The 27,879-nt window shown below is 32.9% G+C and overlaps 1 protein-coding gene across 7 annotated transcripts in view; it reads left to right on the forward strand.

Annotated features, from left to right (window-relative positions):
* The window catches only part of LOC118188253 (speckle targeted PIP5K1A-regulated poly(A) polymerase-like), a 55,399-nt gene that overhangs the window by 17,795 nt on the left and 9,725 nt on the right, over nucleotides 1–27,879 (forward strand). For 6 of the 7 annotated variants that reach the window (XM_085815762.1, XM_085815764.1, XM_085815763.1 and 3 more), the window contains 5 exons: nucleotides 272–487; nucleotides 1,618–1,853; nucleotides 11,252–11,469; nucleotides 17,334–17,420; nucleotides 23,698–23,834. In XM_085815762.1, coding sequence (XP_085671888.1) covers nucleotides 272–487; nucleotides 1,618–1,853; nucleotides 11,252–11,469; nucleotides 17,334–17,420; nucleotides 23,698–23,834 — 894 coding nt within the window. Of the gene's footprint in view, nucleotides 1–271; nucleotides 488–1,617; nucleotides 1,854–11,251; nucleotides 11,470–17,333; nucleotides 17,421–23,697; nucleotides 23,835–24,649; nucleotides 24,862–27,879 lie in introns of all 7 variants that reach the window. The other variant, XR_015040828.1, reaches the window with a different exon arrangement.

Consider the following 27,879-nt stretch of genomic DNA (forward strand, 5'->3'; position numbering starts at 1 on the left):
TGTGATGGCTGGACGCCGACTGAGATGGCGAGCATGCAGACACTAAAATATACGTGATCGGCAAGCGCCTAGCAACGCCAGTCAGAAACGCTTTTTACCTTCTGAATAGCCTACGTATATATATATGAATGTTTTTAGAAATTTTGTTAAATTTTTCGTTTTATTACTATAAAATAATATATGTTCTTGAAATGTTTCAATCATTAACTAAGAAATTTTCCTTTTCCTTTTCTTTCTTTTTCTTTTTCTTTTTTTTTTTTTTTAAATTTAGGTATCTGTAAAGATGAAAAAATTATGTGAATTCTTGTGCCTTTCTGCAGAAGATTTAAAAATTAGGTTTGCTATTCGTGAAGACGTGCTAAAAATCCTATCACATTTCTATCCCAAATGTGTTCTCCTAATTTATGGATCAACAATAAATGGATATGGATTTAAAGAAAGTGACTTAGATCTTTTATTTTTGCCACATCCTGAATATTGTAACACTGTAAGTATCTACTTTAATAAACTTTATATTATAAGCATATGTCTGTTTTAATTTACTATGTTTCGAGTGCTATTGAATTAATAATCTTGAAGGTAATGTTGTGTTAGTGCAAAAACTAAATGGTTGATGTAACATTTATTTTGTGTATTTTTGGGAAAAACTTCTGCGAACAGAATTGAAAAATGTAAAAAATAATTTTTATTTACTCTATATTCCTGTCTTTGTATGTAAAACTATAGTAATACTTATTTCTTTATAAAAAAGCCAAAAAATGATTGCTTTTATGTTTTTAAATTAATTTTTACTTATTCTCCTTTTTTTTATTCTAAATATAATAGTTTTTCATTTACCTCAAATATACAAAACTGTAAATTATGCATAATATATGTTCCATGATGTGGGGAGTTTTGGTATGCTGCATTTTTTAAATCCTAGAATACCAGCTGATAATTTCAATGAGGCCTGATATTATTGCCCTTTCATTAGAACTTTCCCTTCAGTTAGAGATCAATTTTTCAGCCATTGCTTAACACTGAGCTTCAATTCAGGGCATTGTAATTACATATTGTTCCACTCAAAAATCTTGTTCAAATTTATTTAATATGTTAATTCATGCATAAATTTTTTCCCAACATACTAAAAAGTATTCTTAATTTAAAAAAGTAGTATAAAATTTATATAAATTACAAAATTTATGTAGGAAGCAATGATTTTAGCAATAAAATGATTATCATAAGTAATTAATATACCAAAATGGAAGAGAAACATGCCAAAATATAATGTAAAATTAGACCAAGGGGAGGGTCAGCCTGCCCCCAAAAGGAAAGAAGCAGCTTTAGACTGGTGTAGATTTTGAATAAACTGTATTGATTTTGAGAGCTATCAGATGCAGGTCCCTCTTGTTGAGCAAAATATTATTTGCAAATGTCTTTCTGAAGCATAAATAATAGAGTTTTATTCAAAATCTATGCTAAATAAAATTTCTTTTTTACCTAATTTTAAGTTACTATATGTAATTGACTGAATGATTTTTTCTTTCATGCTGTTTGCTAATTTTTTTTGCTACTTATAAAATTTATCCAAATATTTTTGTTCCTGGAAATAAGAGTTTCATATGGTGTTTTTCACAGGATTCTGAAATTGTAAAATTGCCTTCTCCTCCAACAACTGCGGCTTTAAGACGAGGTTTTCCCTATGAAACATTTCTAAAGATGGATGAAACTTGTCAGCTTAGATTTGTAACAAAGTTGTTGCGTAGCCATCCACAACAGTTCACAAATATTTTTTTTATTTCAGCGCGATGTCCTGTTATAAACATTGTTCACAAAAATTTTGGTTTGAAATGTGATGTGACATGTACTAATAGGTACCATTTTGTTTCTTAGTATTTGTTAATATATTTAAAACTAGTTTTTTGTTTGTTGTTATAAACTTTCAAATGAAAATATTAAAGTGTTCATTGAGCAGTTATTAAAATGCATTGATATTGTGTAGAATTAGAAAGTGAAAAAAAAAAAAAAAACTTACTTACGTGTTAACGGAAAAGGATTAGTTAACACTGACAATAATTCGATACAACTAGTTTTTTTTTTAGAGGGGAGTTGTTTAGCTAACTTTTGAAATAGCTTCAGAGAGTTTTTTTTTTACCCTGAGCTGCAAATTTTTGCCACCACATGAACTCCACAAAGTACAGCTTCAAATAGTGTCTTGCTTTACTGTTTCTTGTTCTGCCATTTGAAAAATCCTGTACCTGCTTGATTTTTTGTGTATAAGCTCTGAGATGTGGATGCACGAAATTGACTTTGTGGTTCACTTTGAAAAGTTTGAAGCCAGCTTTTTGAAATTCTTCTGTTTTATAGGTGGCCGTGGAGTTGGAATAAATTGGTCATTCCTTTTTTTGTTATTTTCTTTGATTGCATTTAACAAAGTTGTGGCCTTTCAGTTAGGCACTATAACAAGAAAGTTTTTTTATTTATTTATTTTTTTTATTTTTTTAGAGTTTTCCACCTGATGCCACTGGAAATCCATTGAGATGGCAGAATGTGGCCAGTGTTATTTTTTCTTTTTTGAGAACAGGTTTTAGCCTTCACTGCCTATTTTTTTTATTTTCATGACTCTGGGTTTCATAGATGCGTATTTCTATCAAGTAATTGCTGCAGTCCATAGCAGCAGTATCAGCCATGTTGAGTTCTTCCATGCAAAATTTTATTAATGGTCTAAGGATGTCACTTCCTTAGACCAACAGTAGCTGAACCTGATGGCAGTAACAAAGAGCAATCTACTTGCTGTAAAGCAGTTCATAGTTCACTCCCATTGATTCCATATTTTTGAAACATCACCATACACTTAATAAAACTTACCAGATTGACTTTGAAAAACTTCATTTCATGCAAAATTGAAGCATTGACAGTTGCATAGTAATATATTATACCCTTGTTAGAAATTAGTGGTATTACTTGACAGATCATTATTTGGTAGATCCAATAGATCCAAGATTGAACTATTACCCCCCCCCCCCCCCCAACAACAACAACAAAAAAAAAAAAAAAAAAAAAACCTATGTTCTTAATTGCAGCTTATAGGCATTCTTAAAACTTGTTGCAGTCATATGCATGCAGCAGCGATCAATTTGTATTATGGTGCCAAAGTTGACAACTATGTGTTCCCCTAAATTTTGGCTTTTTTTAACACATAACTACAAAAACATTATTATAATATTGATTATCAAACTGCTGTGCTGGTATTATGATAGCTTTTCAGTGACTATTAAGTGAATCTTTCTATGTTACATAACTACCTAAAATTAACCAATCAGAGCTTAGAGTACTTTCTGCATCTACTAGGTATAAATCCTGCTCACAAGTAACTACGTTATCTTCCTTTTCCTAAATTCTGCTCTACCAAACCGCGCTGCTTTGCTTTCTTAAAAATGCCTATGTTATACCTTTAAAAACCAGTGTATATGAAATTGTTGTAATTGCTTATGATCAAAAAGAGTATATTGTCTACGATGAATGATTTTAATGTGCCTTAAAATAAAAATGGTAATTAGCTGAACTTGGTTTGTGTCAACAGCCAAGTTCAGCTAATTACCTACCATTCCACTCAGCCATCTAAGACTGCAAGCTGTTAAAAGTTCCAGTGGCATCTATGCACTTAAAATACTACACACACACACATATATAAGAACTTTGCAGCATTGATGGCATAAAGCATAGATGGCATATTGAAGAGGAAGAATATTTATTGCATAGAACACTAATCCTTAATGAGCAGGAAACTGTCAGTTGAGGCAGATTAAATCTTCATTTTATTTTCAGTTAACATGTTGTAGCCACAAACAACTTGGCACATTATTTGTGTCTATATTTTGCAATAAGATGAGTGTAGCAGACAACAATCCATCTAGGCCAAAGAGTATTTATATGACATGGATTAGTCTCGAAATGAGACGGTGCAAAGATAGATTACTATTTTTAGAACAGAGAAGGGAAAATAATTCATGCTGTTAAGTAAAATCAGTGACTAATCTTTTATTGGTCAGAAAATGTATTTTAAGAATTTAATTTTAATAATAATCCGCAACAATTTTTAAAACACAAAAAGAGGCTGGCATCGAAGTGCTAGGGCTTTACAGCCAGATGTTTAAAAATCATAAAATATATGCATAATTTGACGCAATGAATTTTTGCTCATATTATTTTATATTTTTGCACTTCAATGTAACAAATCATACTTTGCAAATGGGGTAATTTATCTTTTACATATTTTTTATTTTTCTTATATATATAGCTCAATTAAGCATCTTACTGTGCAGCTGATGCAATGAAATCATTAACTGAATGTCTGTCTGTGTTTGCTTTGTTGTGATTGGTTGTTTCTTCAGCCAGGTTGACATAAAGTTCAGCAGTTAGAAAATTCAGAAAAAATCCTTGTACCAGTTTCTGTGACATAACAAAGTTAAGAAGAAGACAATCACTACTTAGGCGAATTGCTTTTGAAATTTAGAGGTTTGCTTTCTGAATTTCTTGAGAAGGAAAGGGAAAATTACATAAGTATTTAAAATATTTACAGCACCTTGTATGAAAAAGTAGGGGAAAATATGAGAAGGGGAGAAAATATGCTATATATATGATATATGTAGATCACAATGTGTACACTGGATGACCCATGAAGGGAAGTAAAAATTTGGTAATTTGAGATGTACAGATTGCGAGAATGACGCCACATTTTGTAGGAAGATTAAACAAGACGGGGGACGAAGGATTCCGCAAAAAAACAAATTAGTTCCAAAAGTCACCGCTAGGGGAATATTTGGCACTGTGTAATAGAAAATAGAGTGTTAACAAGTGCAAATTAATATGGAATAAAATTACCTTTTATTATGCACATTTTCTGATTTAGTTCAAGTGCAATATGCCAACACTTTTAAAAAAGCGTAAAATCTACATAAACACCGATAAAGTTTTGTGATCTGCAATATCAGGTACGCTGAGCAGAAGAAGATGCTCTTTATTCAAATTTCACGTTACATCCATTTGCACAGTGCCAGCTGCTTGGGTTTTAAAAGGCAATGTGTTACGTTTCGAATCAATTGGATTGAAAGTTTATGTGTAATGTCTCCTTCTTTAGTCGAGCGTGCGTTACTGGTCAAATTCTTTTACCTCAACCAGTGCAACACGTCAGCCGCTCTTCGTGCTTTTAGAATGCACAAAAAAATGCATAAAGGTAACGGTCGAGTGTCAGTTAATGGGCTAAAAGCAATAGTTGCGATGTTCGAGAAAACAGGTTCTCTGAAGGTTCAGTCAGGCAGAGGACGAAAACCTGTACCACAGGATACAATCGAAGCAGTTGCCACGGCGACAGAGGACCAGACAATATTGTTGCCACCTCTGGCACTCTTGGAGTAGCTTGGAATATGGATATGCCTTACAGTACGGTATGGAAAATCTTACGAAAGATTATCAACTTCTATTCGTACAAGATCAGCCGTGTGCAGGAGTTACTGTACCCCGACCATGATAAGCGATTGACTTTTGCTTTCACCTTTCTTGCCAGAATGGAGGTGGATGATGCTTGGCCGTGGAAAATCTTATGGAGAGACAAAGCCCACTTTTACCTGAATGGAACTGTGATTACTCAGAACTGCCGAATTTGGGATGACAAATCACCACATGCAGTCACAGCATTTCCCTTACATTCACCGAAGGTAACTGTTTGGTGTGGGTTCATAGCTGAATTTATTGTAGGTCCATTCTTCTATGAGAACATTACCCCAACAGGACAGGAAACCTGTTCTGTTAACGGAGATAAATATCGCCACATGTTGAACAACTTTGTCATTCTGGCACTTCAGCAAAGACAATGATTGGGGGAAATCATTTTCATGCAAGATGGAGCCCCTCCACACGTTGCTGTATGGGTGCAACAGATGCTACGACAGACATTCACAACAGAAAGAGTCATTAGCCCCTTCTTTCCAACTGCATGGCCACCTTGGTCGCCTGATCTTACCCCATGCGACTTCTGGCTATGGGGTTACCTTAAGTCCAAGGTCTATCAAGGAGTGGTCCAGGACCTTGCTACGTTGAAGGATAACATATCACAGACTGTACGGGAGATTCCTGCAGACATGTTACTTTCTGCTGTTGTGCGTACTGTGCAGAATGCAATATGTGGTCCACAACAACGGCAGCCACATTGAACCTCATTTGAATGCAAAATAAAAGGTAATTTCCGTATTAATTTGCATTTCATAACAATCTATTTTCTCTTGTACAGCGTGAAATAATCCCCTAGCGGTGACTTTTGGAACTAATTTGTTTTTTCGCGGAATCCTTCGTCCCCCGTCTTGTTTAATCTTCCTACAAAATGTGGCGTCATTCTCGCAAATAGATCGCGCTACAGAACACTGTGAGCACTGTCAGTTTAATTATGGCCACCCGGTATTTTGACCAAATGCGTTTGGTCAACAGCTGCATTTGGTCAAAAAAAGAACCCACATGGACTTATCGAAACTCCTTTGCATCAACCAAATATGAAAGTATGGTGTGGGCTGTTTGTGTTTTTACTATAGGTCCCCCCCCTTTTTTTTTTTTTTTTTTGAGGAACTCCACAATTATGCATTTTGAACTGTTTCTATCGCAGTTGAGTGTTATGCAACAGTTTTAAAGAAATTTCATTATGTCTTTCTAAGAAAGGTAAATGCTTCTCATGCAGAATGAAGCACCTCTGCGCAGGCTCTGCCTAGTACCTACTGTGATCAGTATTTGATGAAGACTATGTCTTTAGTTGCTGTTTGCCACACAAGTGGTCACCAAGTTGTCCAGACCTTGCACTGTGTGACTTATGGTTATAGATCTACTTGAAATCAGAGGTGTACAAAGGTCAGCTGACATTTGTGGCCATATTTCACATCATGTGATAGGAATTACAGCTGATCCTGCTTCGATGACTTCCAGAGTATTGTTCCATGTGTAATAGCCATTCTCATGAATGTCGGCTATAACTCTGAATTTATATAATTTAACTTTAACTGCATTGCAAACTGTGCCTTGCCTCAGCACAAACTTTTGACAAACTGAAGTGAACATTTGTCTGTTGGCAAGAAATGTAACCATTGTGCAAATAAAAACTTCCATAATTTTTTTTTTTTTTTTAAATTCCTGTTACTTTTTGTGTAGTTCTGTGAAAATTACATGATATAATTTATAATTTTCACACTTTTCAAGTGTTTTGATTTAATATCTACACTTTTCAAATTATTGAATTTTTAACTTTTTCTGTTAGTTTCATGTCATCAGTTTAGAACTTAATCAAGATTAATGTCAAATTCTAATGAATTGAAAAGTTAAAAATGCTATTGTACTTTTTGATAATTTATGATTTTTATATACACTGACTACCAATAAGTATTTGGACACCTATCCAAATAATGATATCTGCGGTCCAAAGGTATGTCACAGACTCCGCCGGTATATATCGTGTAGGAAACAGCATCGGCTGTAGTCGCATGCAAGATGCCTCGCAATTCGGAGCTCTCTAATTTCGAGAAAGGTATAATTATCGTGTATCACAAATGTGGCCGATGCTTAAGGGACATATCTAGCGATCTGAAGTACCCAAAATCGACAGTGACCTATGTGATTAAGAAGTGAAAGGTGAGCGGTGATTGTCAGAATGTGCCCCGAATCGGGAGACCAACGAAACTGGGAGATAGAGACCGACGAGTGCTGTCCAGAGAAATTCAGAAGACCCGCACCCAACCGATGGCCCTCATCCGCGAGGAGTTTCAACAGGCATCCAGGAGTATTGTTTCAATGAATACCATCCGTAAGGAAGCACATCTGCTTGGTTTTCATGGTCGTGCTGCTTCCCATAAGTCTTTGATCACAAAGTCCAACCGCGCTGCTCGGTTAATGTGGTGCAAAGCACATCGAAATTGGACCGTAGATCAGTGGAAACGGGTTCTTTGGAGTGACGAATCAAGGTTCACCCTTTACCGTTCGGATGGCAGGGTCTAGATCTGGTGTCTACCTGGAAAACGTCTCTTGTCAGAATGCATTGTGCCAACAGTCAAGTTCGGCGGAGGTGGAATTATGGTCTGGGGGTGTTTCTCCTGGTATGGGCTGGGACCCTTGGTCCCCATTCATGGTAAGCTCAACTCCGATGCCTACTGCACTATTTTGGATGACAATGGGCTTCCTACGTTGTGGCAGTTTTACGGGTTGGACCCCTGTTACTTTCAGGACGACAATGCCAGTTGTCATGTTTCGATGTTAATCAATACTTGGTATGGTGCCAATGGAGTTCATCGAATGGACTGGCCTGCCCAGAGTCCAGACCTGAACCCTATCAAGAACCTCTGGGATGAGTTGCATCGCCGAATTCAGGGGTGCACTACCCGTGCAAAATTGGTGAAGGAACTTCTATGTCTTCACCAAGTCGAGTGGGAAGAAAATACCACTAGCTGTCATACAAAGACTTGTGGAAAGTATGCCCCGGAGGGTCCACGCTGTAATTACCACTCGTGGAGGCTCTACCAACTATTGATTTTGAATAAAGTTAGTTTTTCTTTTCTATCACAGGTGTCCAAATACTTATTGGTAGTCAGTGTAGCCTTAAACAACTGAATTTTCCTTTATACTAGCTTATCTCACCTGAGATAGTAGATCTCACTGAACTCTAATTGATTTATTTATTAAAATAGGGAACTTCAGTATCAAAGATTGATAAAGCTGATACAAGTCAATAATGAAGCATTGTAACAGCAAGTGGAATCATATGTATACTTAACTACTTCAAAAATGAGAGCAGAAATAGATATTAACCATTTAAGTATATTTTGCCATCTACTTGGCAAATTACCAAAATTGGTTTGTAAATCATCCATGAATATTTGAGTTATCAACAATATGAGAAAAACATATTTTGTACCACTGCAACAATATATCATTTTTAATAATTGGGGTTAAAAATAAATGCTTTATGTGAGCATCACATATTGGTATTTGAAATATCACTGATGGATAAATAAATATGCTGCTTCAGAAAACCTTAAGCCGTATTATACCTGCAAAATTAGTTGGGTAGGATGTTCATTGTATTCATCACATGCAAATATCATTACCAATTGTTTTGAGATAACAAAATTGAAAGAGTATAATGAAGCAAGTCAATATTACCATCACTGACATTAAAACATTCTTTGCTTCATAACAGCACTTACTCATTTGAAACAAGGGCACTTACTAATTTGAAACAAGGGATTTGTAGAAGTTGCTTGACATTAGTTGGGAAATTTTGTCATGCTCAATAAATATATTTTCCATACTGATGCCTTCAAATCATCACTTATTCTGCATTTTCCAAGCATCCTGGTGGAAAAGACATACTCAAGATTAGGATGTGTGTAATTATTCTTCATCACAGCTAAAACAGTACCATCATACTGGCATTAATCAGTTACCAAAATCTGGGAAGCAGTCATTGATAGTGATGGTCAGTGTGTATCTTAAGATACTTTTGTTAAAAGAGAATGAAATTCCTATAATGGTCCAAAAATTCCCCATAGTCTTCTATATTAATGCATTGTATTTTCTCACTATTTTTACTAATTTTATTATATGCAAATTTAGATGGGCTAATTTAATGTGAATAATTTAATTTCTGAAGCGTGAAGTAGCGGTACAAATATAAGAAATTAAAAGTACCGGCAATCATCATAATAATGTTTGTTTAAATGAAACCTAAATTCCAATAAGAATATATGTTAGTATTATGATATTCAATAAGGTAGCTTCATTTCTGCTTCCCTGTATCTTTAATCTCATCTGCAGTCATTATTGTTCACTGCCACTCTGCAAGCCTCCTGTCGTTCAGTGCTGCTGGAACTGTTGTCAGTGTCGTCTGCTGTATTTATAACTCATGATCGTTGTTGCTTTTCATTCTCTCTTTCTTCATGCAGTGATCTTCAGAACCACCAAGCATTAGTCTTTCAGCATTAGATATCCTTGTTTTCTTGAAGTTCTTCATTATTATTGTGTCTTCAATCCAAGCCCATGCGCACAAAATCTATGAGCAAATCAGTTAGTAAGATCAAAACAACCCCTACATGGATGAAACAATTTTAAAATTTAGAGAGGCTCATTTTCTAAAAAAAGAAAAAAGAAAGGGGAAAACTTCATGAATATTAACAAACAAAAAAATCAAAATGTTGTCCTAAAACGTTAAGAGAAAATACACAAGTAAAGACTATATATTTTGTGTTTTTTGGAAAGAAAGGTATTTGAAATTTGCTTTTGCACTGATAGAAATTTGTTTGTTGGTTTACATTCCTAGTTATTAAATAATTAAAAATTGGCAGATAGCCCTGTTGTGCTTTGCCATAATGAACTAAACCAAAACAAACTAAACTCAGGTAATTAAATTTACAGATGCTAAAAAATTTATTTAATTTAATTTGATTTTCATTTTATTATATCACTTGTATTATATTTGTATTTAAAACTAAATACAGGATTTAACAGGATTGATGTTCACAACTTTAAAGGGTGACAGAATGTTTACCATTTTATAATTTTTGTAATACAGTGCGTGGTGGAACGTTAAGTGTGAATGTGAAAAGAATAAGTATGAAGGACATGAAGGAAAAGTTATATTATTAATAAGTTATTTATAAGAAATAGTGTTTAATAATAGCAAAATTTTTCAAGTGAATGACCAGCAGCTACACTATAGGCATCACAACAACAACAGATCTTGTTTACAAGATATAAATTGACTTTACTAAAGACCTTGTTGCCAGGATTCATGATACTACTACAGAAGTAAATGACATGCAGTGCATCTTCCAATGTACATGAAAATCGCTTAATAATCATTATGTGCATGTACTATTACAGTTGGTGATTATTCACTTGAATAGTTCATGTAAATATCAAACATAATTTCTTGTAAATATCAGTTATTAAAATGGTTTTAATTTTTTTTTCTTCAGTACTGTGTATGCATATTCACATTACACTGCACACTATATTATGGAAATTATTACTTTTGCCTTGTTTTGTTACCTCTTAAAGTTGTGATAATCAATTCTGTTACCATCCATATATAAAAAAGAAATATTTATGTATTCTATTATATATATATATTAGCTCTTTAGCTATTTTTATTGCATTACAAAATGTTAAATAAGTTTTAGTAATTTTATTTGTATACATTCTTTCTCAGAGTTGAAACTAATTTGTGTTTATATCTTTCTAGACTTGTCGTTTACAATACAGAACTATTAAGATTATATGGAGAGATGGATGCTAGAGTAAAACCTTTAATAATGACTATTCGCTGCTGGACAAAATCTTTAGGTTTCATTAAACAAGGAGGATTTACAAGTTATGCCATAAATCTTTTAATCATATTTTTCCTGCAAAATGTTCAGCCAGCTATTTTACCATCTGTTCAGTACTTAATGAAAATTGCAGGTAATTTGATGTCAGGAACTGAAAATCTGAAAAATGATTTAAAAAATGTTTTGAATCAAAATCTGTGCATAACTATTTTTTAAGTAATTTTTTCAGCTTTTTGATAGTTAATATACGGAAAATATATGTGACTGTATTTGAATTTTCTCAATGCATACATTTTTAAAATTTAAATTAAATTTTCATTATTATTTGCCAGAAAGCATCCATTATTAATAATGCATAGTGGTGGTTTTCTTAATAGCAATGAAAAGAAGCAGATTTCCTTCAGGGATTCCTCCATAAAGCCATGCTTTCCACTTAATCAGATAGTCCTTATATACTATTAATTCATTTGAATAGAGACATTGAGTCGTAGTGTTTTCTAGAGCTATTAGTGAAATATCATATTTAGGTATTTTTTTTCTTCATTTAAATTACTTGAATATTTACAGTTTATTTTGTAATCTATAGGTAATGAAAATGACTTTTACATCATAAAATAAAAATAAAAAATCTGATGTGTGCACCACACGAATTCCTTGTATGGAATATTAAATTTTACACATTTTTTCTTGCATTTCATTTAAACTTATTCGATTGAATTAAATCTACTTCTTTGATAGCGCATAAACCACAGTAGAATAAATGCACTCTTTAAAATTCACTATATTTGTTTACCATAGCGACACTCTGGCCCTAAGTACGCTTAACAGCTCTACACTTTTAACTCAGAATGCACAAAATTTATATCATCTTAAGAATTATCTAATCGTTGCAACATGTTCTATTCAAATACTATAATAAATCTAAAACGACGTATAAAAGAAATTAAGCAAAGAACAATAACAAAAAAAAAAAAAAAAAAAAAAAAGGATGGAAGAAAAGAAAAAAAAAAGGGGGGGGAACAGTTTTTCACAGACGATTCAGTATTTCTTATTTAATTAATTCAGTTCTCACTTCGCGGCAAGGTAAAAATACATTAAAACTCAAGATGTCTGTATTGAAAATTATGAAGTAAATCTTAAACATTTTCCTCGAATAAATTCCAGAATGGATTAAGCATGATTTAATTTGCAATATAAAAGAAGGCGCTATCTTTGTTATTGCGAAGCTTAGTTTCTCTAGATCGGCAACAAATCTGCTATTCTGCTGTTTCAAATGTAAACAAGCAATGGCCGCTATGGAAAAAATTATTAGGCGTAGCGGCACTGAAACAACTTTTAAAGTATTCATAATTCTAAAACTATTGCATAGAGATTCACTAAAGGCATAAAAAAATTAACCGTAAGATAAGAACAACATAATTCAATCATTTTTAAAGAAAAAAATGCACAATTTACAAACATATAAGAATAAAGAAACTGAGATCACTGAGCCGAGTAACAGAGTGTGTATATATATATATATATATATATATATATCTTCTTTTGGTGTGGCCGATTGCAACCAAAATACGAGGTGCACATCTACATGTTATAGCAGTCCTATATACAAAATTTCAACGTTCTGAGGCTACTCGTTTTTGAGTTAAACGAGATACATACGCATGCACAGACACCACGAAAAATTCTTTTTAGAATTCATTTTAAATTAGTTTTACAATTTTTTGGGGGAAAGAAGACTCCTTTATCCTGTCCTTACGTACAGATGTCACGCAAACACATCGTTAAATTGCATTTGATAGCGGTGAAAATGTATATTTGCGTTGAAGTATGATGCCTGAAACTTTTCGCAATTACAATACTTCCTTTTTACTTCATACACGGAAGTAAAAAAGATAGCTTTGAGATTTTATATTATGCCCAAAGGGGTGTTTTTTAACGTTTTATGAGTTACCTTTATTTATTAAGTACCACGTTCTTCACACTTAAACCATAAAATTCAATTCAACAACAGTATTACAAAATATTTAAAAGAGCATATCTTTAGAATTTCTGATGCACAGTCTCGCGCGCTTGAGATAAAAATTAAAAAAAATTTTTTTTTCTGTACTGTGTTGCTATTCCTCGCTTTGAAATCATTGAGTTTCTTAATGAAAAACTCATAAATGCTTTATAAAATATGAAATAGATAATAAAGCAAATTCCAAATTTGGGCTTCCAGATGCCCATCTTCGGTTGGAGATGTATGTTATTCAAAGTTAGATGGCTCTAGGTACTGTTATTTTATCACAGTGCAAGAAACATACATAAATTTATGCAAATTCATTATTATTTAATTTCTTTAAATGTAATACAGGGCTTTAATACCGCCCTGGGGGTCGACGTAGAGAACTCTGTGAAGGTACTGGCTAGGATCTGTACCTAGGCAGTCTCGGCCACGGGGGTATAAAATTTATGAACTTGGTGGTTCTGAAGGCTCTGGGAAAGGTCACTTATTGGCCGGTCTCGGAGCCTGGCACGTCCTAGCGCGGCGTGGTTCTAGTAACCCGGGGGTCTCCCCCGGGGTCGCTGGGTAATGTCCCGCTACGACAGGCTCGCCCAAGCGACTGGTAGAAGCATTAGACGACCGGTGCTGCCTGGTGTCTTATCCAGGTGGTGCGCTCCTGGAGGGTAATAGTGGAGGTTGAACCTCCACGATGTGCCCAAAGGGGGAGTAGAACTGTAGTGGGCTTAGTTCCCGGAACAGGGAAGCCAAAAACTTACTTACAGGGCTTTAATATTTGGTTTCAACAATTTAAAAGTGATTCGCCATTTATAGTGAATCAATGCAAAATGCGAAAATGAAATTAATAGCCCTTTGGACTAAAAATAAAGTATTTTTAATAACAATATAATGCATACTAATTCAGAAGTCAAACAACAAAATAATGCGTACAAAATCGGATACAATGTCTTAATATAATGCATACAAAATCGGAATAAATCAAATAAAGGCATGTTGCAAAGGCTAATTTAATTTGAAAAGCATGATATACCAGCATTTTAACATCTAAGAGGAAATTCCTGTATTTAGCATCTTAGAAAAAATTCCTGCAAGATGTGTTCAGGTTCCTGCTGGAAAAGAAAGATAGCGGAAATGAACTAAAAGCGGAGGAATGTTTAAAAGTAAGGCTTTTAGTTCTTTATGAAAGAGGCATTGACTGATTAGTGTCCAAATTATTATCTACTCCAAACATTTTTACTTTACTACAGCATGAATAGCATTGATGTTAAAAAAGAAAATGAATGATCTATATACTTTTGAATCTTTTGACTTTCTTTGCCCTGATAAGCAAAAAGTGAAAAGTGTCCAATTGAGGTCGAATTTATTGCTCTATAATGGGACTTTGGGCTCTAACCCAATTTCAGTGTCAGGTTTTGCAGAATTTTCAACAACAGTAATTTTTTAGCATTTAATAAGCATATTTTGAGATATATGTTATTTTTAAAAAAAGGCAGCAGAGAGAGTTTCATGCAGTTTTTAAGTTTGTTATCTAAGAAATTCTAGCCATTTAAAAAATTCCATGCACATAGAAAGAATAGCGATTTTAATAACAAAAGATAAAAACCCGAGCCCTTTCTGTCCAAAAGAAAAAGGGAAGGCGATCTGCTCACGGATTGATATTTAAAATAATCTGGGACTGATAGATTGACATTTAAAGTAATCTTATCTTTCCAACTTTCAAAATTTGCGTATTGTGTATGTGTATCCAGTCACACTGCCAAATATTTGGTGTTATTTCAAAAGATATTGCTTCCTCTGCAGACTTTTTTTGCTTTAAATTCCTAAATTCAAATGGAGTTCTTTATGTGGGGTTCTTCAGCTTTCTTTATGTGGAGTTTTCAATTAAAAGTGGCATAAATATGAAGTAATACAGTGTATTGCAACCATCACTCTTTATAAGAGCTTTTCAAAAGCTATTATAATAAGTGGTCAGTGTAGCAAAAGTAGATTTAATTTACTTTCAGTCCAGGATTTTTTAGTTATATTAATAAAATGACTGTCATTACAAGTGGTTGTATCAGCAAGCATCTTTTATTAGAAAAGAAGAGGAGAAAAAACTATGTGTGGCTTGAATGCACTGAGCTGATCATGCAAGAAAAAAGTTTAGGAGCTCTACCTCCCCAGCCCTCCCACAATGTGAAAGAGCAGCTAAATGTTTCCCTGCCTGTGTTGTGGTGCACTTATCATATTAGGTGGCATTTCATTCTTTAGCATTAAATTTGGCACAATTTAATATTATGTTTTAGACATTAGAATTAAAGTACAACAGTGTCTTTATCCAAAACATTGCATACACGTTGAAATTTTTTATTAATTTCATGAGTTGGTTTATTTTGTTAACTTTACTGCTCATTGTTATACAAAGTTTGAATTTTGTTGTAAAGTAAAACAATAAATAATTGATCCACTTTCCTTTAATCTTAATTTAATATTATTTATGTTTTAATTTCATTCAATTTTATCACAACGTCTCAAAGTGTATATACAAGTTCAGAGTTGTACTTATTCTGTGCTTTTGAATTCTCACATTCTCATTCCCATGCAGTTCATACCATAACAAGTCTCATGCATTCTTTTATTTAATTCATTAGAAAACTAGTCATCTGTAATATATGAACTGATGCATTTTTTTTGTGTTTAGCAACTGTTTTAATAACCACAGTAAAAGATCAACTATCCGGAAAGTTCAGGAATTGTGTTAAAATTTCAAATAGTATAGTGTCTAAAAAGTGCGGTTCACAGTAGAAAAACCAAATGAACGAAAGAAGAAATTTTCTGTCTAAAATTATAAAAACAGCTGCTTTATTTGTTATTAAAAACTTACATTTAAAATTATATAAGATTTTGAATAACTGTATTTCAGATGTAAATATTGATGTATTTTCATAGGATTGAAACATAAAAATAAAATATCTTAACTTATTACAAAAATGTCTTATTATTAAAAATGAATCCTTTTTATCTACTTTGATCAACATATACAAGTTACGGATATAGCATATTAAAAAATAAAACCACTTACCGTAATTTTTCATGTTGCATCATCATTGTTTATCCCTTTTCAGTTAAGTCCCATATCAGGCCCTCTTCTAAACATATACATTTACTTACATATTATTTACAATTAAAGTATTCATCAGTTAATATGGCTACTAGAATGATACTGCTTATTTCTCCCATGCTCACATCCTTTCTGAGGAACTATCCCCCATTTCTCTCTCCCTCTTCTTCCATTCCTTACTTTCATTGGCCGCAGTTATAAAAGGCAGTTATAATGTTGTTACAGTCTATTAACACAGTCTTTCATGATGCCAGGATCTTAGCTTTGGAAATACTCCACTTAATGTTAGTCCATATAAAGCAGATCTCAAATTTTAATTATTTAAAGAAACGTGCCAGGGAAAGACAGACAAATAAGCAGTTAATGTATGTCCTTCTTTGCAAAAACTAAATCCATTTATAGAAAATTAATCATGTTTACATAAAACCATTGGTGAAGATCTTCTGATTGTTTGTGATATCACGCTTCTTCATTATTGGCACTAAATCACATGGTGTGGCAACAGTATTTATTTGTCAAAAGTGGTATGATGGGAAAGACATCTATGACGAGTTTTCATTTCCAAGGATGAATTATTGGAATAGTATGATAGAAACAACTCTGGAGAATAAGCAAAATTCTGTGAAAAAGAGCCATGCAATTGTATTATCATTTTAAATGCTACAAACAGAATTCTAAGTAATACATGTTTTATGATACTTTTACTAGCCTTTAGTTTAATTTTTCATGCGAAAGAAAATTCTAAAATATTCTCTTTACTTGAATTTTCCATTTACTTGAATGCTAGATAATCGCCCTTTTACTGTACATGAAGCACCATTGATTGTATTTATGTAGTTTTTATTAAGACATAAAATTTATTACTTAATTACTTTAAAATAATTTATATTTACAGAATTTTCTCATAAAATTGGAGGATGGGAATGTGCATTTACTACAAATCTGGAAAAAATACCCAAATCTAGAAACAGAATGGAACTAGGTAAATTTTTTTTCTTAATTTTTATTAAAATCTTATTAGCTTTAATTTTAAAGATAATACTATAATAAATTAATAATTAATAAATATAAAAATAGAGTATAATTTGTCAATTAGAGTCTATTGTACAGTAGTACCTCCCAATAAGGGCAACTCACTGGATCAGACATTTTATCTCTTAAATAGAGGTGTCCCTTCTTCAGAGGATGCAAACTAAAAAATTAAATTTAGTTAGAAATTCTGGTTCTTTCAATCTATAAATAAATAACATTCATGGGTATTTATATGAATTTGAAGTTAATGAAAAATGAATGCAAAAATGTACTTGAATCGTACAGAAATGATTGACACAATGGCTTTCACAACGAAACTATTACACTATGTGAAGGGAAAACAAGTGAAATAGACACAAGGGGGCCATGAGCTACTCAGAATGCAAAGACTGAGTTGGCCGTAAGTGAAGGGTATAAGTCAGTGTCCGTCCCTTTCGTCAGCATCATTGAGAGCGTGGGCAGCAATGATGGAAGGTGATTATCATGGTCAGCATTGGAGAGCGTGGTTCTTATGGAAGGAAAGGATACAGGGTAGTGAGATCCATCGTTGCATGGTTTCGGTGTGCGGAAACAAAGCACCCTTAAGTCATACCGTATCCCGTTGGTTGGCCAAGTTCAACAGTGGAGTGGAGTGGAGACCACAGCCAAAGGTTGTCAGTGCGGGATGACCAGCAGCATCACATACAGCAGCAAATGTGGCAGCTGTGTCGGATTTGATCATGGTGAACAGGCACATAGCATTCACAAGATGCAGGAAGAGACAGGGCTTGCACAAGGAACATTGTAGGTGATTGTGCATGGTGATTTGGAGGGGACAAATGTGTGTGCAAAATGGGTACAAAATGTGTGTGCAAGATGAAGGTCACAGTCAGGGATCAACATTTTGAATCTTCTGCCGAATTGCACACAGTTGTCCATAGATGTTGCACAACATCTCCCACAGACTGGTTTACCAAAGCCCTTTGTGACTTCCAGCCAGATGGCAGAAGTGTATTGACATGGGCGGGGATTATTTCTAATGGATGTACTATCAGTTTTTTGTTAATACATTGTATTCCGCTCTGTGGCAGCATTTGTGTCATTCATTTCTGTGTAACCTAAATATGAAATGAACAATAAAGTTTTGTATTTATAGAAATTTATTGAAAATAATCCATTATGCCAATTTGAAAGTCTGCATTGCAAGTATTTTTTTCCATGTGGATATTAAAGTCACTGATGATCTTAAGTTCTTCACTCTCACCAACAGTTATCATGAATTTTTTTTATTAGGAGGTATTTTATGTTATATGTCATACTTTTTGGTCTGGCTGTTTTCCCTCTTCTTCACTGCTTTCCAAGCTATTTTTGTTAAAACTCACATCATTGAAGTAAAAGCTTTCATGTCATCGATCAAAAGTTCAAACATTTCATTTTTATCAGTAGTATTTTCCCCAAGGGCACTTGAAAGTGGGATTTTCTTAAAAAGTGCTGAACACAACTTTGTGATACAGATTTAAAGTCTTTGTTATCCACTGAATGGCATTTAGTACTTTGACACATTTTGCAAACTGATCATTTTTTCCACAAGTAGCTTGACAAAAGATCATGCCATAAAAACAGTTTTTTGTAATGAACCTTAAAGTTTCTAATTATACTTTGGTCCAAAGGCTGTAATGCTCATGTTGCCTTAGGTGGGAAAATTACTAATTTCACTGATTTCTGCTTTATATTTGGTTGAGCTGGCAAATTGTCAAGAAATAGAATCTTTGTATTTTTTCTAGACATTGTTTTATTAAGAACAATCAACAATTCTGTTTCATTAAGAACAATCAACAATTCTGATGTTATGCTTTGCTTCATCCATGACTTTTTATTCTGATGTCAGTGGCTGATAAAACTCTTGGATTTATGTGTTTAAAGCATCTATATGTTTTTTTATCTTTTCCAGTTATAAGTAGTTGCTCTAACTCTTCTTTCATGTTACAACAAAGTAGCCCCGTGAGACATTCCTTGAAGCTTTTATCACCAGAGAAATTTTCTCCTTTAAAGCATAGAGTTTTACTAAACAAAATACGATAAAATTATCCATCCATAATGGTTTCATCTGCAATGTAGATATTTGTAGTCTCATATCCTTAACAAATTTTATTTAATGCTTTCTTATCCAGGTTATTACTTATTGCATATCTATAGATTTTTCTTCATTACAAATGTTCTTGAAAGTAATGATATGTCTGCTTAAATTTGTTTAACCTTAAAGTTCTGTAGTCCCAGACTTTTTGAAACTTCTTTTGACTTTACTTTCAATAATACTCAACTTACAGGAATATTGTTTGCTCTTACAGAGCAAAACCATTTGAACACTAATGTATCAATTTCACATGCTTCGGTTTTTCTAAATTTTATAGTCTTGGAATGTTCATTTGAATTAGTAATCCATAATATTTTTATTTCTTCTCTATCCTTTAGCACAAGGATGTCAAACTCGCGGCCCACAACAAATATTTTTGTGGCCCGACCAATATATCGGCAAATAATAATATATAATAATAAAATAACATATCGACAAAAAAAAAAAAAAAAAAAAAAAAATGTTTACTGCTAAGTAATTAATGATAATTTATTCAGTGTTGTTAGATTACACACAGCGAGCTGACACACACTTAAATTACAAATATTACAAATGCGTGTGAGTAGCTTGCATTCAGCTACCTTTGGCTTTTGGGTGACACGTGCACTCGGAACTTGTACGCATCCCCCGATAGCCGAATGTGGCGAAACTCATGGTCTCAGTTTTCTAATCATAGTTTTGTATGATATATTGCTTTATTATTAATTATTACTTAATTCATATTGTTACGGATTTCATAGTTATTTATTTAGTTAGTTTTTAATTTAGAATTGTAATTAGATTTGCTTCATGTTGCCTTAGCAAAGCAGACGATTTTTGAAAAGACAGCTGCATTGGAAGGTTAAAAATAGAACAGCGCGTGCATTTAATACCTAATAAATAAATATCTCATAATTGCTGTTGCCATCCACAAAAATCCAGATATTTTTAGATGTTTCCAGTATTTTCGAGAAATTAATTATAAAGCTTATAAAAGCCGAGAACAAACAACTCATCTCAGTAGTAGCTGTAGTTCTAGCGAACTGTTTGTTTACTTAATGCTGTGATTGATTTGTAGCGATTTCACTGTGAGATAGAATTAGTTTCTCTGTTTTGAATTGATTTTTGCTAAACGTTTGACATTTTGTGATATTGTTAGAATATTTTTGAAGAAATATTTCAGCATTTTGATTTATCTCTTGTGGAAAGAATAAATTTTTGTTAACTTTTTAATGTTAACCGTGTTTATTCCAGCCCTTTGTATTCAGTATGTCTATATCAAAACCAAGTGGTAGTAAAATTAAACGAAAAATCGCTGATGAACATAGAATATTCCAAGTAAAATGGGAATTAGAATATTTTTGCTGTGAAATAAAAGATAAAATAATCTGCTTGATATGTAATAATACTATTAATGTGCCAAAGTTATATAATATTAAACGTCATTACGAACAACACAATTCGAAATATAACAATTACGAAGGATTAATGAGAGAAGAAAAGTTGAAAGAGCTCAAGTTAGGAGTGAAAAAGCAACAGTCCATGTTTAGTAAAGTATTGCAAGAAAGTGAAGCGGCGGTACATGCAAGCTACGTCTTGTCCGAGCTGATAGCTAAACATTCGAAGCCTTTTACTGACGGTGGTTTCATCAAGGAATGCCTAATGAAAGCTGGAGAAATTGTTTGTCCTGGAAATGTGAAGGCTTTTCAATCAATTTCATTGTCTTGAAATACAGTTGCGGAAAGAGTTACTGATTTAGCCGCGAATTTAAGTGATCAGATCAAAGCAAAATCATCTAGTTTCGAAAGTTTCTCCATTGCCTGTAACGAGAGCACGGACATTAGTGGCAAAGCTCAATTAGCAGTGTTTCTTCGTTCTTGTGACAAGAATTTTAACATTTTTGAGGAATTACTGTAACTAATACCGATGCCTGGTACTACCACAGGAGAAGATATATTTACTTGTGTTTTTGGACTTCTGCAGAAATACAATCTACCTCTGGCAAAATTAAATTCTGTAGCTACAGATGGCGCTCCATCAATGACCGCGAAAAACAAGGGCTTCGTAGCATTACTAAGAAAAAAGCTTAGTGAAATTCACGGTTCAAACATTCATCATATGCATTGTATTATACATCAAGAAGTTCTATGCACAAAAGTAATAAATATGGAGAATGTTTTGTCATATATAAAAAAAGTTATAAATTTTATAAGATCTCGAGGTTTAAATCAGCGTCAATTCACTGCTTTCTTAAGTGAGTTAGATAGTGAATATTCGGGTTTGTCCTACTATACCGAGGTACGTTGGTTGTCTTGCTCCAAGATTTTCAAACAATTCTGGGATTTGAAAGAAGAAATATGTCAGTTTTTAAAAACGAAAAATCAAGACGTAAGTTTGTTTTATGATCCAATATGGATACAAGATTTATCTTTCTTGGTTGATACAACCAAACACTTAACCGATTTAAATTTATCATTACAAGGAAAAGATCATATCATTACAAACATGTTTGACATAATTAAAGCATTCAAATGTCAACTAGTTCTTTGGGAGAAACAACTTAAAATTGAAGATTTGACGCACTTCCCGACGTGCAGCATGAACAAATCAAGTTTAGATGATACTTGTTCGTATCAAAAATACACAGAAAAAATTGCAAATTTAACAACTGAATTTGAAACGAGGTTTAATGATTTTAGTTCCCTCGAAGACAAATTTTTTTTTGTTTTCTTCGATTTTCTCAATAAGTATTGACTAAGTACCCAGCCATATGCAAATGGAGCTGATCGAGATTCAATGCAACTCAAATTTGAAAGCAAAATTCATTGAAGTGGGCGTGCCTGAATTTTACAAATATTCACCAGCCAGGTTTGAAAATACTTGAAAATTCGCATATGAAATTATTTCCATGTTTGGTAGCACTTATCGGTGCGAGTAGTTATTTTCAGTCATGAAAGGTAATAAGTCTCCTATTAGAAACCGTATTAATGATGCTCACCTTGGGTCAGCATTGAAAGTTATCACTGCAAACAAAATTTCTCCCGAAATAGGAAAGATAATAGCAGAGAAGAGATGTCAAGTATCAGGACATAAACATTAAATTTTTCTTGTTCTTTTCTATATAAATATATATATATATATATATGTTTATTATTCGAAATAAATCTACGTTTCTATGAATATTGTTTTTTTTTTTTTTTTTTTTTTTTTTTTTTTTTGCGGCCCGCCTGAAGTTAAACCTTGTTTATTTGGCTCAAGTGTACCTATGAGTTTGACATCCCTGCTTTAGCACATGACTTACTTGGTTTTTACTTATTTCAAATTTCTACCCTAAACCTCTCAAACTATGCTTTTCAATTTCTGCTACATAATTTGTTTTAATGTTACTCTTTTTCTCTATGAAGCCATGTTAGATAATGTATTTAAAAATAACACACAAGTACAAAACTGCACTTCTTTTCCTGCCCGGTCCTAGCAAAAATTAAGAATAATCAAAATTTTCACTCATCCACATTGTGAGATCCATGTACCTTGAAAGATGATCCAGGCATCTCACTATGTTTTCCTCCCTATTGGTCTTTCTATATTGGATTGCCTTACAACTTGCTAAATTCTGTTTTCTTCCTGCTAATAAATAACAAGAATAACAGGATTTTTGAATTCTATGAATGTGAAATATCTTTTTGATTGCACCACAAGTTGCTTTTTTCCAATGTATTGTTCTGCTTTTCCCTATTGAAAAGCAGTTTTCTAAAGAGAGGCATAGTTTCCCTTTTCCCTACTGAAAAGCAGTTTTTAAAAGAGGCATAAACATTTCATTTTATTGTTCCCTTGTTACGAAACTGTCTTTCACTAAGCACAAACTTGCTTTTGAAACCCCAAAATATTACTAACAAAACAGTTTTTCTAATTTTATTTATTTCTCTACCACTATCTTATTTTTGAAACTTTTTTTTTCACTGTCACTTAAGTAGAGTATCTTTTAGTAAGGGTAAATACTTTAAAAGTCCCTATTCAAAGGGACCAGGACCAACAGAATTGTTCCTTAAATAGAGATGTCCATTATTCAGAGGTGTACTGTATTAACATTCAGGAAAAGTTCCCCCCTCATAATGAAAATTCTGTTTTTATTTAGGTCAACTGTTATTTTCATTTTTTGAATTCTATTGGAAGTTTGACTTTTTGAGGAATATTGTTAGTCCCCATATCGGTCATATTTTGCCTATAAAAGAAGTTAAAGAATCAACTGCTGAGATGTTGAAGTCTTTTCCGGTATGTGACCATTTTTAATATATTAATTTTGACTTCATTAAAAAGCATATTGTAGCTATGAATGAAGATTCGAGTAAATTCTTTAAAGTTGCGCATAGGATTACAGTGTAATGAAAATTTAAATTTGCTGTATTAATAAAAAACTTAAAAAGGTAATATTTAGATGTTTATTAAAAAAAGCAGGTAGTTTTTTAAGTTTCTGTTAGTTGATTTTTAATATGTATGTAATCACTTGCTGTAGAAGTTTATGCAGAGGTGGTTAGGATGAGAAAATTGTCAATGCATAGCAGCTAACTTAGGCAACTTAATTAAATTGGCACTATGTTAAGTTGTACGACATTAATATTAAATTTAACGTAGTGCAACTTGCTTAAGTGTTCACAGTGAATTTTGAGAAATTCAGAATATTTTGCTTATTAGACTTTTAAGTTAACAGATGACCAGCTGAGCAAGTGAGTAGTTAAATGCTTGAGTAACATATTTGTTTGCATATTTTGCCCATTTTTGTTTTCTTTTTTTTGAATTTTTTAAAGCTTATGTGTTTTAACAGAGTACCTTAATTGAAAAAAATCGTAAGAATTTTTAAAAATGCAGAAACATGTTAAAAAAAGTTTAAAAATGTTTTTTTTTTTAAGAAAGAAAAGATAATTTGAATTCTACAGAAACCATTAAATGGATTAATAAATTTCGCCCTTTGCTGTAATAAATAATAATTTTTTGCATGTATAATTCATTTTCACCATTGTGCCAGTTCAAATCATAATCAAAACCATTCTCAGCATTTTTTTTTTTTTTTTTTACTCTGTTCTTTTTAGAAGGTCAATAAAATATGTCGAAAGGTAAACTTGCTCTTTTGTCTTCTTCATGGTGGGTGGTTTGAAGAACATCTCTTGACATCTTTTGCGTTTCATTGGCAGACAGTGGGAAGGTAGAATGTTTTACCTTACTTTCAAAACCAAAATCTTGCTTTGCCAGCGATATTCTCTCTTCACCCTCTACTTTGGATTTTAGAAAGTTCATTAAAGCAGTAAGTTTATTTCATGATTTACTTGTTACATATAAACCTACGCTTCTTTCCCATACTCTAATAACATCTTTCGGCAAACGAGATTCAACGGAAGGGTATAACATACAAGTGTATTTGTCAGACGTGACATTTAATGTCTCGAGTGCTCTCAAATGAGTTTCAATTTTATCTTGCAGCTTTGCGAGTCATATTGCTTTGTTTCAATGAATTATTCAAAATTAAACTCGACAATTCTGTTACATATACTTTTACGAGGAGATCCTCTCTGCTGAATCGAGCTTTAAGTCATCCAATTACTTGGTAATGATTGTCAGCGACGGGGGCAAGAATCAACGATATCTCTTGTATGCGAACCTTCAACAGTGGCTTGAAATAAATATTGAAATTTATTTTCAGATGGAATTGCTGGATCATCATGAAATTTCTTAAATTGACCCCAGAAGCCCAACTATTCCTTATCATCATTACTGAATGTCTGAAATTTGATTTTTGGTAGTTTAAACTTCCAGTTTTGAACTGTAGCATTAAGTAGCTGTTATTCCCCAAATTAGTATTACTCGTTATTCTTCGTACCTTAGTTCTAAGCCGCACATATTTTTTGCTATATATTGTACTACCCTCGTATTCTTTAGAAAAATCACTTTTAGAACATTTAGGATCATCGGGTAACAATTTTATAATTTCTTTTTCTACCAAATCAAGCTCCGACCATTTTTTGTCTAACTGTGTCATTAAAACTTCAATTTCTTCTGTATCACATACTTCTTTTTATAAACAGTCTTCTAATTTATTAGATATTCATTTAAAAACACTTCTTAAAGGAGTACATAGTTTCTTTAGACCCTCCATTTTTAGAGCTTATAAATAATCATACAATAATACAATGAATAAATCCTTCAAGCCTACCTACCCAGGGATGCCTTTAAATATTTTAGATCAATAAATATATGTTGAAAAGTAAACTTACCCTTTTGTCTTCTTCGTAGTGGCTGGCTTGAAGAACTTGTGGTAGTATGATATTCAGCTGCGTTCGCCCCCAGACTGTGTCATTTTGTGTATGTAAAAACTACCAGCGCGTTGGTGAACTCGTCCACTTCACCTTTAGCTTGAGCGTAAGATGTACAAATTTTTGTGTAGGAGTTTTCTGTTATGTTATGATAGTTGTGTTAAAAATATGGTGCGTGTGAATAAAGTTATGTTTAGCAAAGGGTAGTCGTGTCTTTGCTGGTATCATCACAAATTTAATGAGAAAGCTAAAAAATGTGTTCCACCATGTACGTTCCATGTAAACGAACCAGGGAAAGTGTAATGGCGACTTGTGTGTTATCCTCCAAGTCTCATCGCCTCTTCATTAAAGACAGAAAATCAAATAATATATTTCTGTGCAGCACTGGCTCAGATTTCAGACTCCATAAACCACGTACCATAAACTCATCAAAAAATGGGAAGTAGTCCAGTCGAAAAATGGGAGGCTTCATCTCACAAAACAAACTTACTTTATTAGTCATTACAAAAGAACTTATATGATAGGAACATATAAAATTACAAACACGTAGGCAGCAATCATGGCTGCTTCTCTACGTTTCAACCGCGAAAGGAGCAATCGTGGCTGCTTCCCCTTCGTTCTCTTTCTGACTCTAAGTCTCTGTGGTTTTATTTTAGTTCTCACTTCAATTCAGTTCATGAGGTTCACTCAGTTAACTTCAGTTTGTGCTTAGCAGTGATAGGTTCTCTTATTACCTGTGATATCAGTTTCCATCTGTACATGATCCATCATTTTAAAATTCAACCATTATATTTTACTCTGACAAGTCAGCCTGTGGATACTTCTAAAAGTCCACTTTGTATAAAAACCTTTAAATTCCATCTTTGTTGGGTTTGTTATCTGAAATATCAGTGACTGGTGGTAAGATTGAAGCTAGGCTTACAAGAGCTATTGTCTAATTATTTATCCTTCTTGGACAACTGTCTTCGTTTTGCATTTTGTGGTTGTCATATCTAATGTATCTTGCCTTGTATTTTCCATGTGAAAAATTTCTGGATATAATTTTTTCCTAAGAATATATAATAAAAAGAAGTGTAGGAAACATGCACAGAAAGTATATTTTGCGGTGATATTTAGTGGGAAAATTTAGGGAGTGCAGTTCTATAGACCACATTTATCTACCACATTACATATTCTCTCTTACCAGAAATCAAGAAGTGTGATTTATATAGTATTCTTACATTATCAGGATTACACAGATATGATTTTGTGTTAAAGGGCTACATAAAGATGTGTAAAAATTTTGCTGCAGAAACGCAATAAAATTTGAAGAGGTACAAGGGTAAATCATAAAACGGCATGATATATTTGCAAATGGCAGTTAGTACTTTCCATGTATGAGGCAGCAGAACCATCCTAATTCATGTTACTAATTTCATTTTTTAAGTTGCAGTGTTGTTGTTTGTAAATGCAATCCATGTATGAGGCAGCAGAACCATCCTAATTCATGTTACTAATTTCATTTTTTAAGTTGCAGTGTTGTTGTTTGTAAATGCAAATCATGGCCTGTAATCAAAGTTATATAGTTCATCTGTTCTTGTGTTAAATTTGAATAGAAATCGTATGTAAATAAGCACTTACAGGTTACTGTTGCCAATTGCATTCTCGCTTGTTGACTGCAAGCATTTGAGTTTTTAGACAGTTTGAGAACTTGTATAGAAGTGTAATATATTTTAGCAGGCTAAATATTACAACTTATAATGCCATTTTCAAAATGAAAATGATTATGAAAAGTTTCATTATATAAGGTAATAAAGCATGTAAAAACAGGTATTAAGCTTTTCCTTCATAAATAAAATTAACTGATTATATTAGGTTTTCTTAAGAAATTAATTTGTACTTTCATACCATTGAATATTTCGAGATTTGTTATTTGGATCTGATGGATAACATTCCAGATTTGGAAATTGTTTTTTAACCCGAGTTTTATATTTCATCAGTCTCTTATTATAGTGTGGGATATAAACACCAAA

Source organism: Stegodyphus dumicola, chromosome 4 (genome assembly GCF_044657685.1).
Source record: "Stegodyphus dumicola isolate Sdum_Otavi_A_Nest chromosome 4, ASM4465768v1".
Lineage (NCBI taxonomy): Eukaryota > Metazoa > Arthropoda > Arachnida > Araneae > Eresidae > Stegodyphus > Stegodyphus dumicola.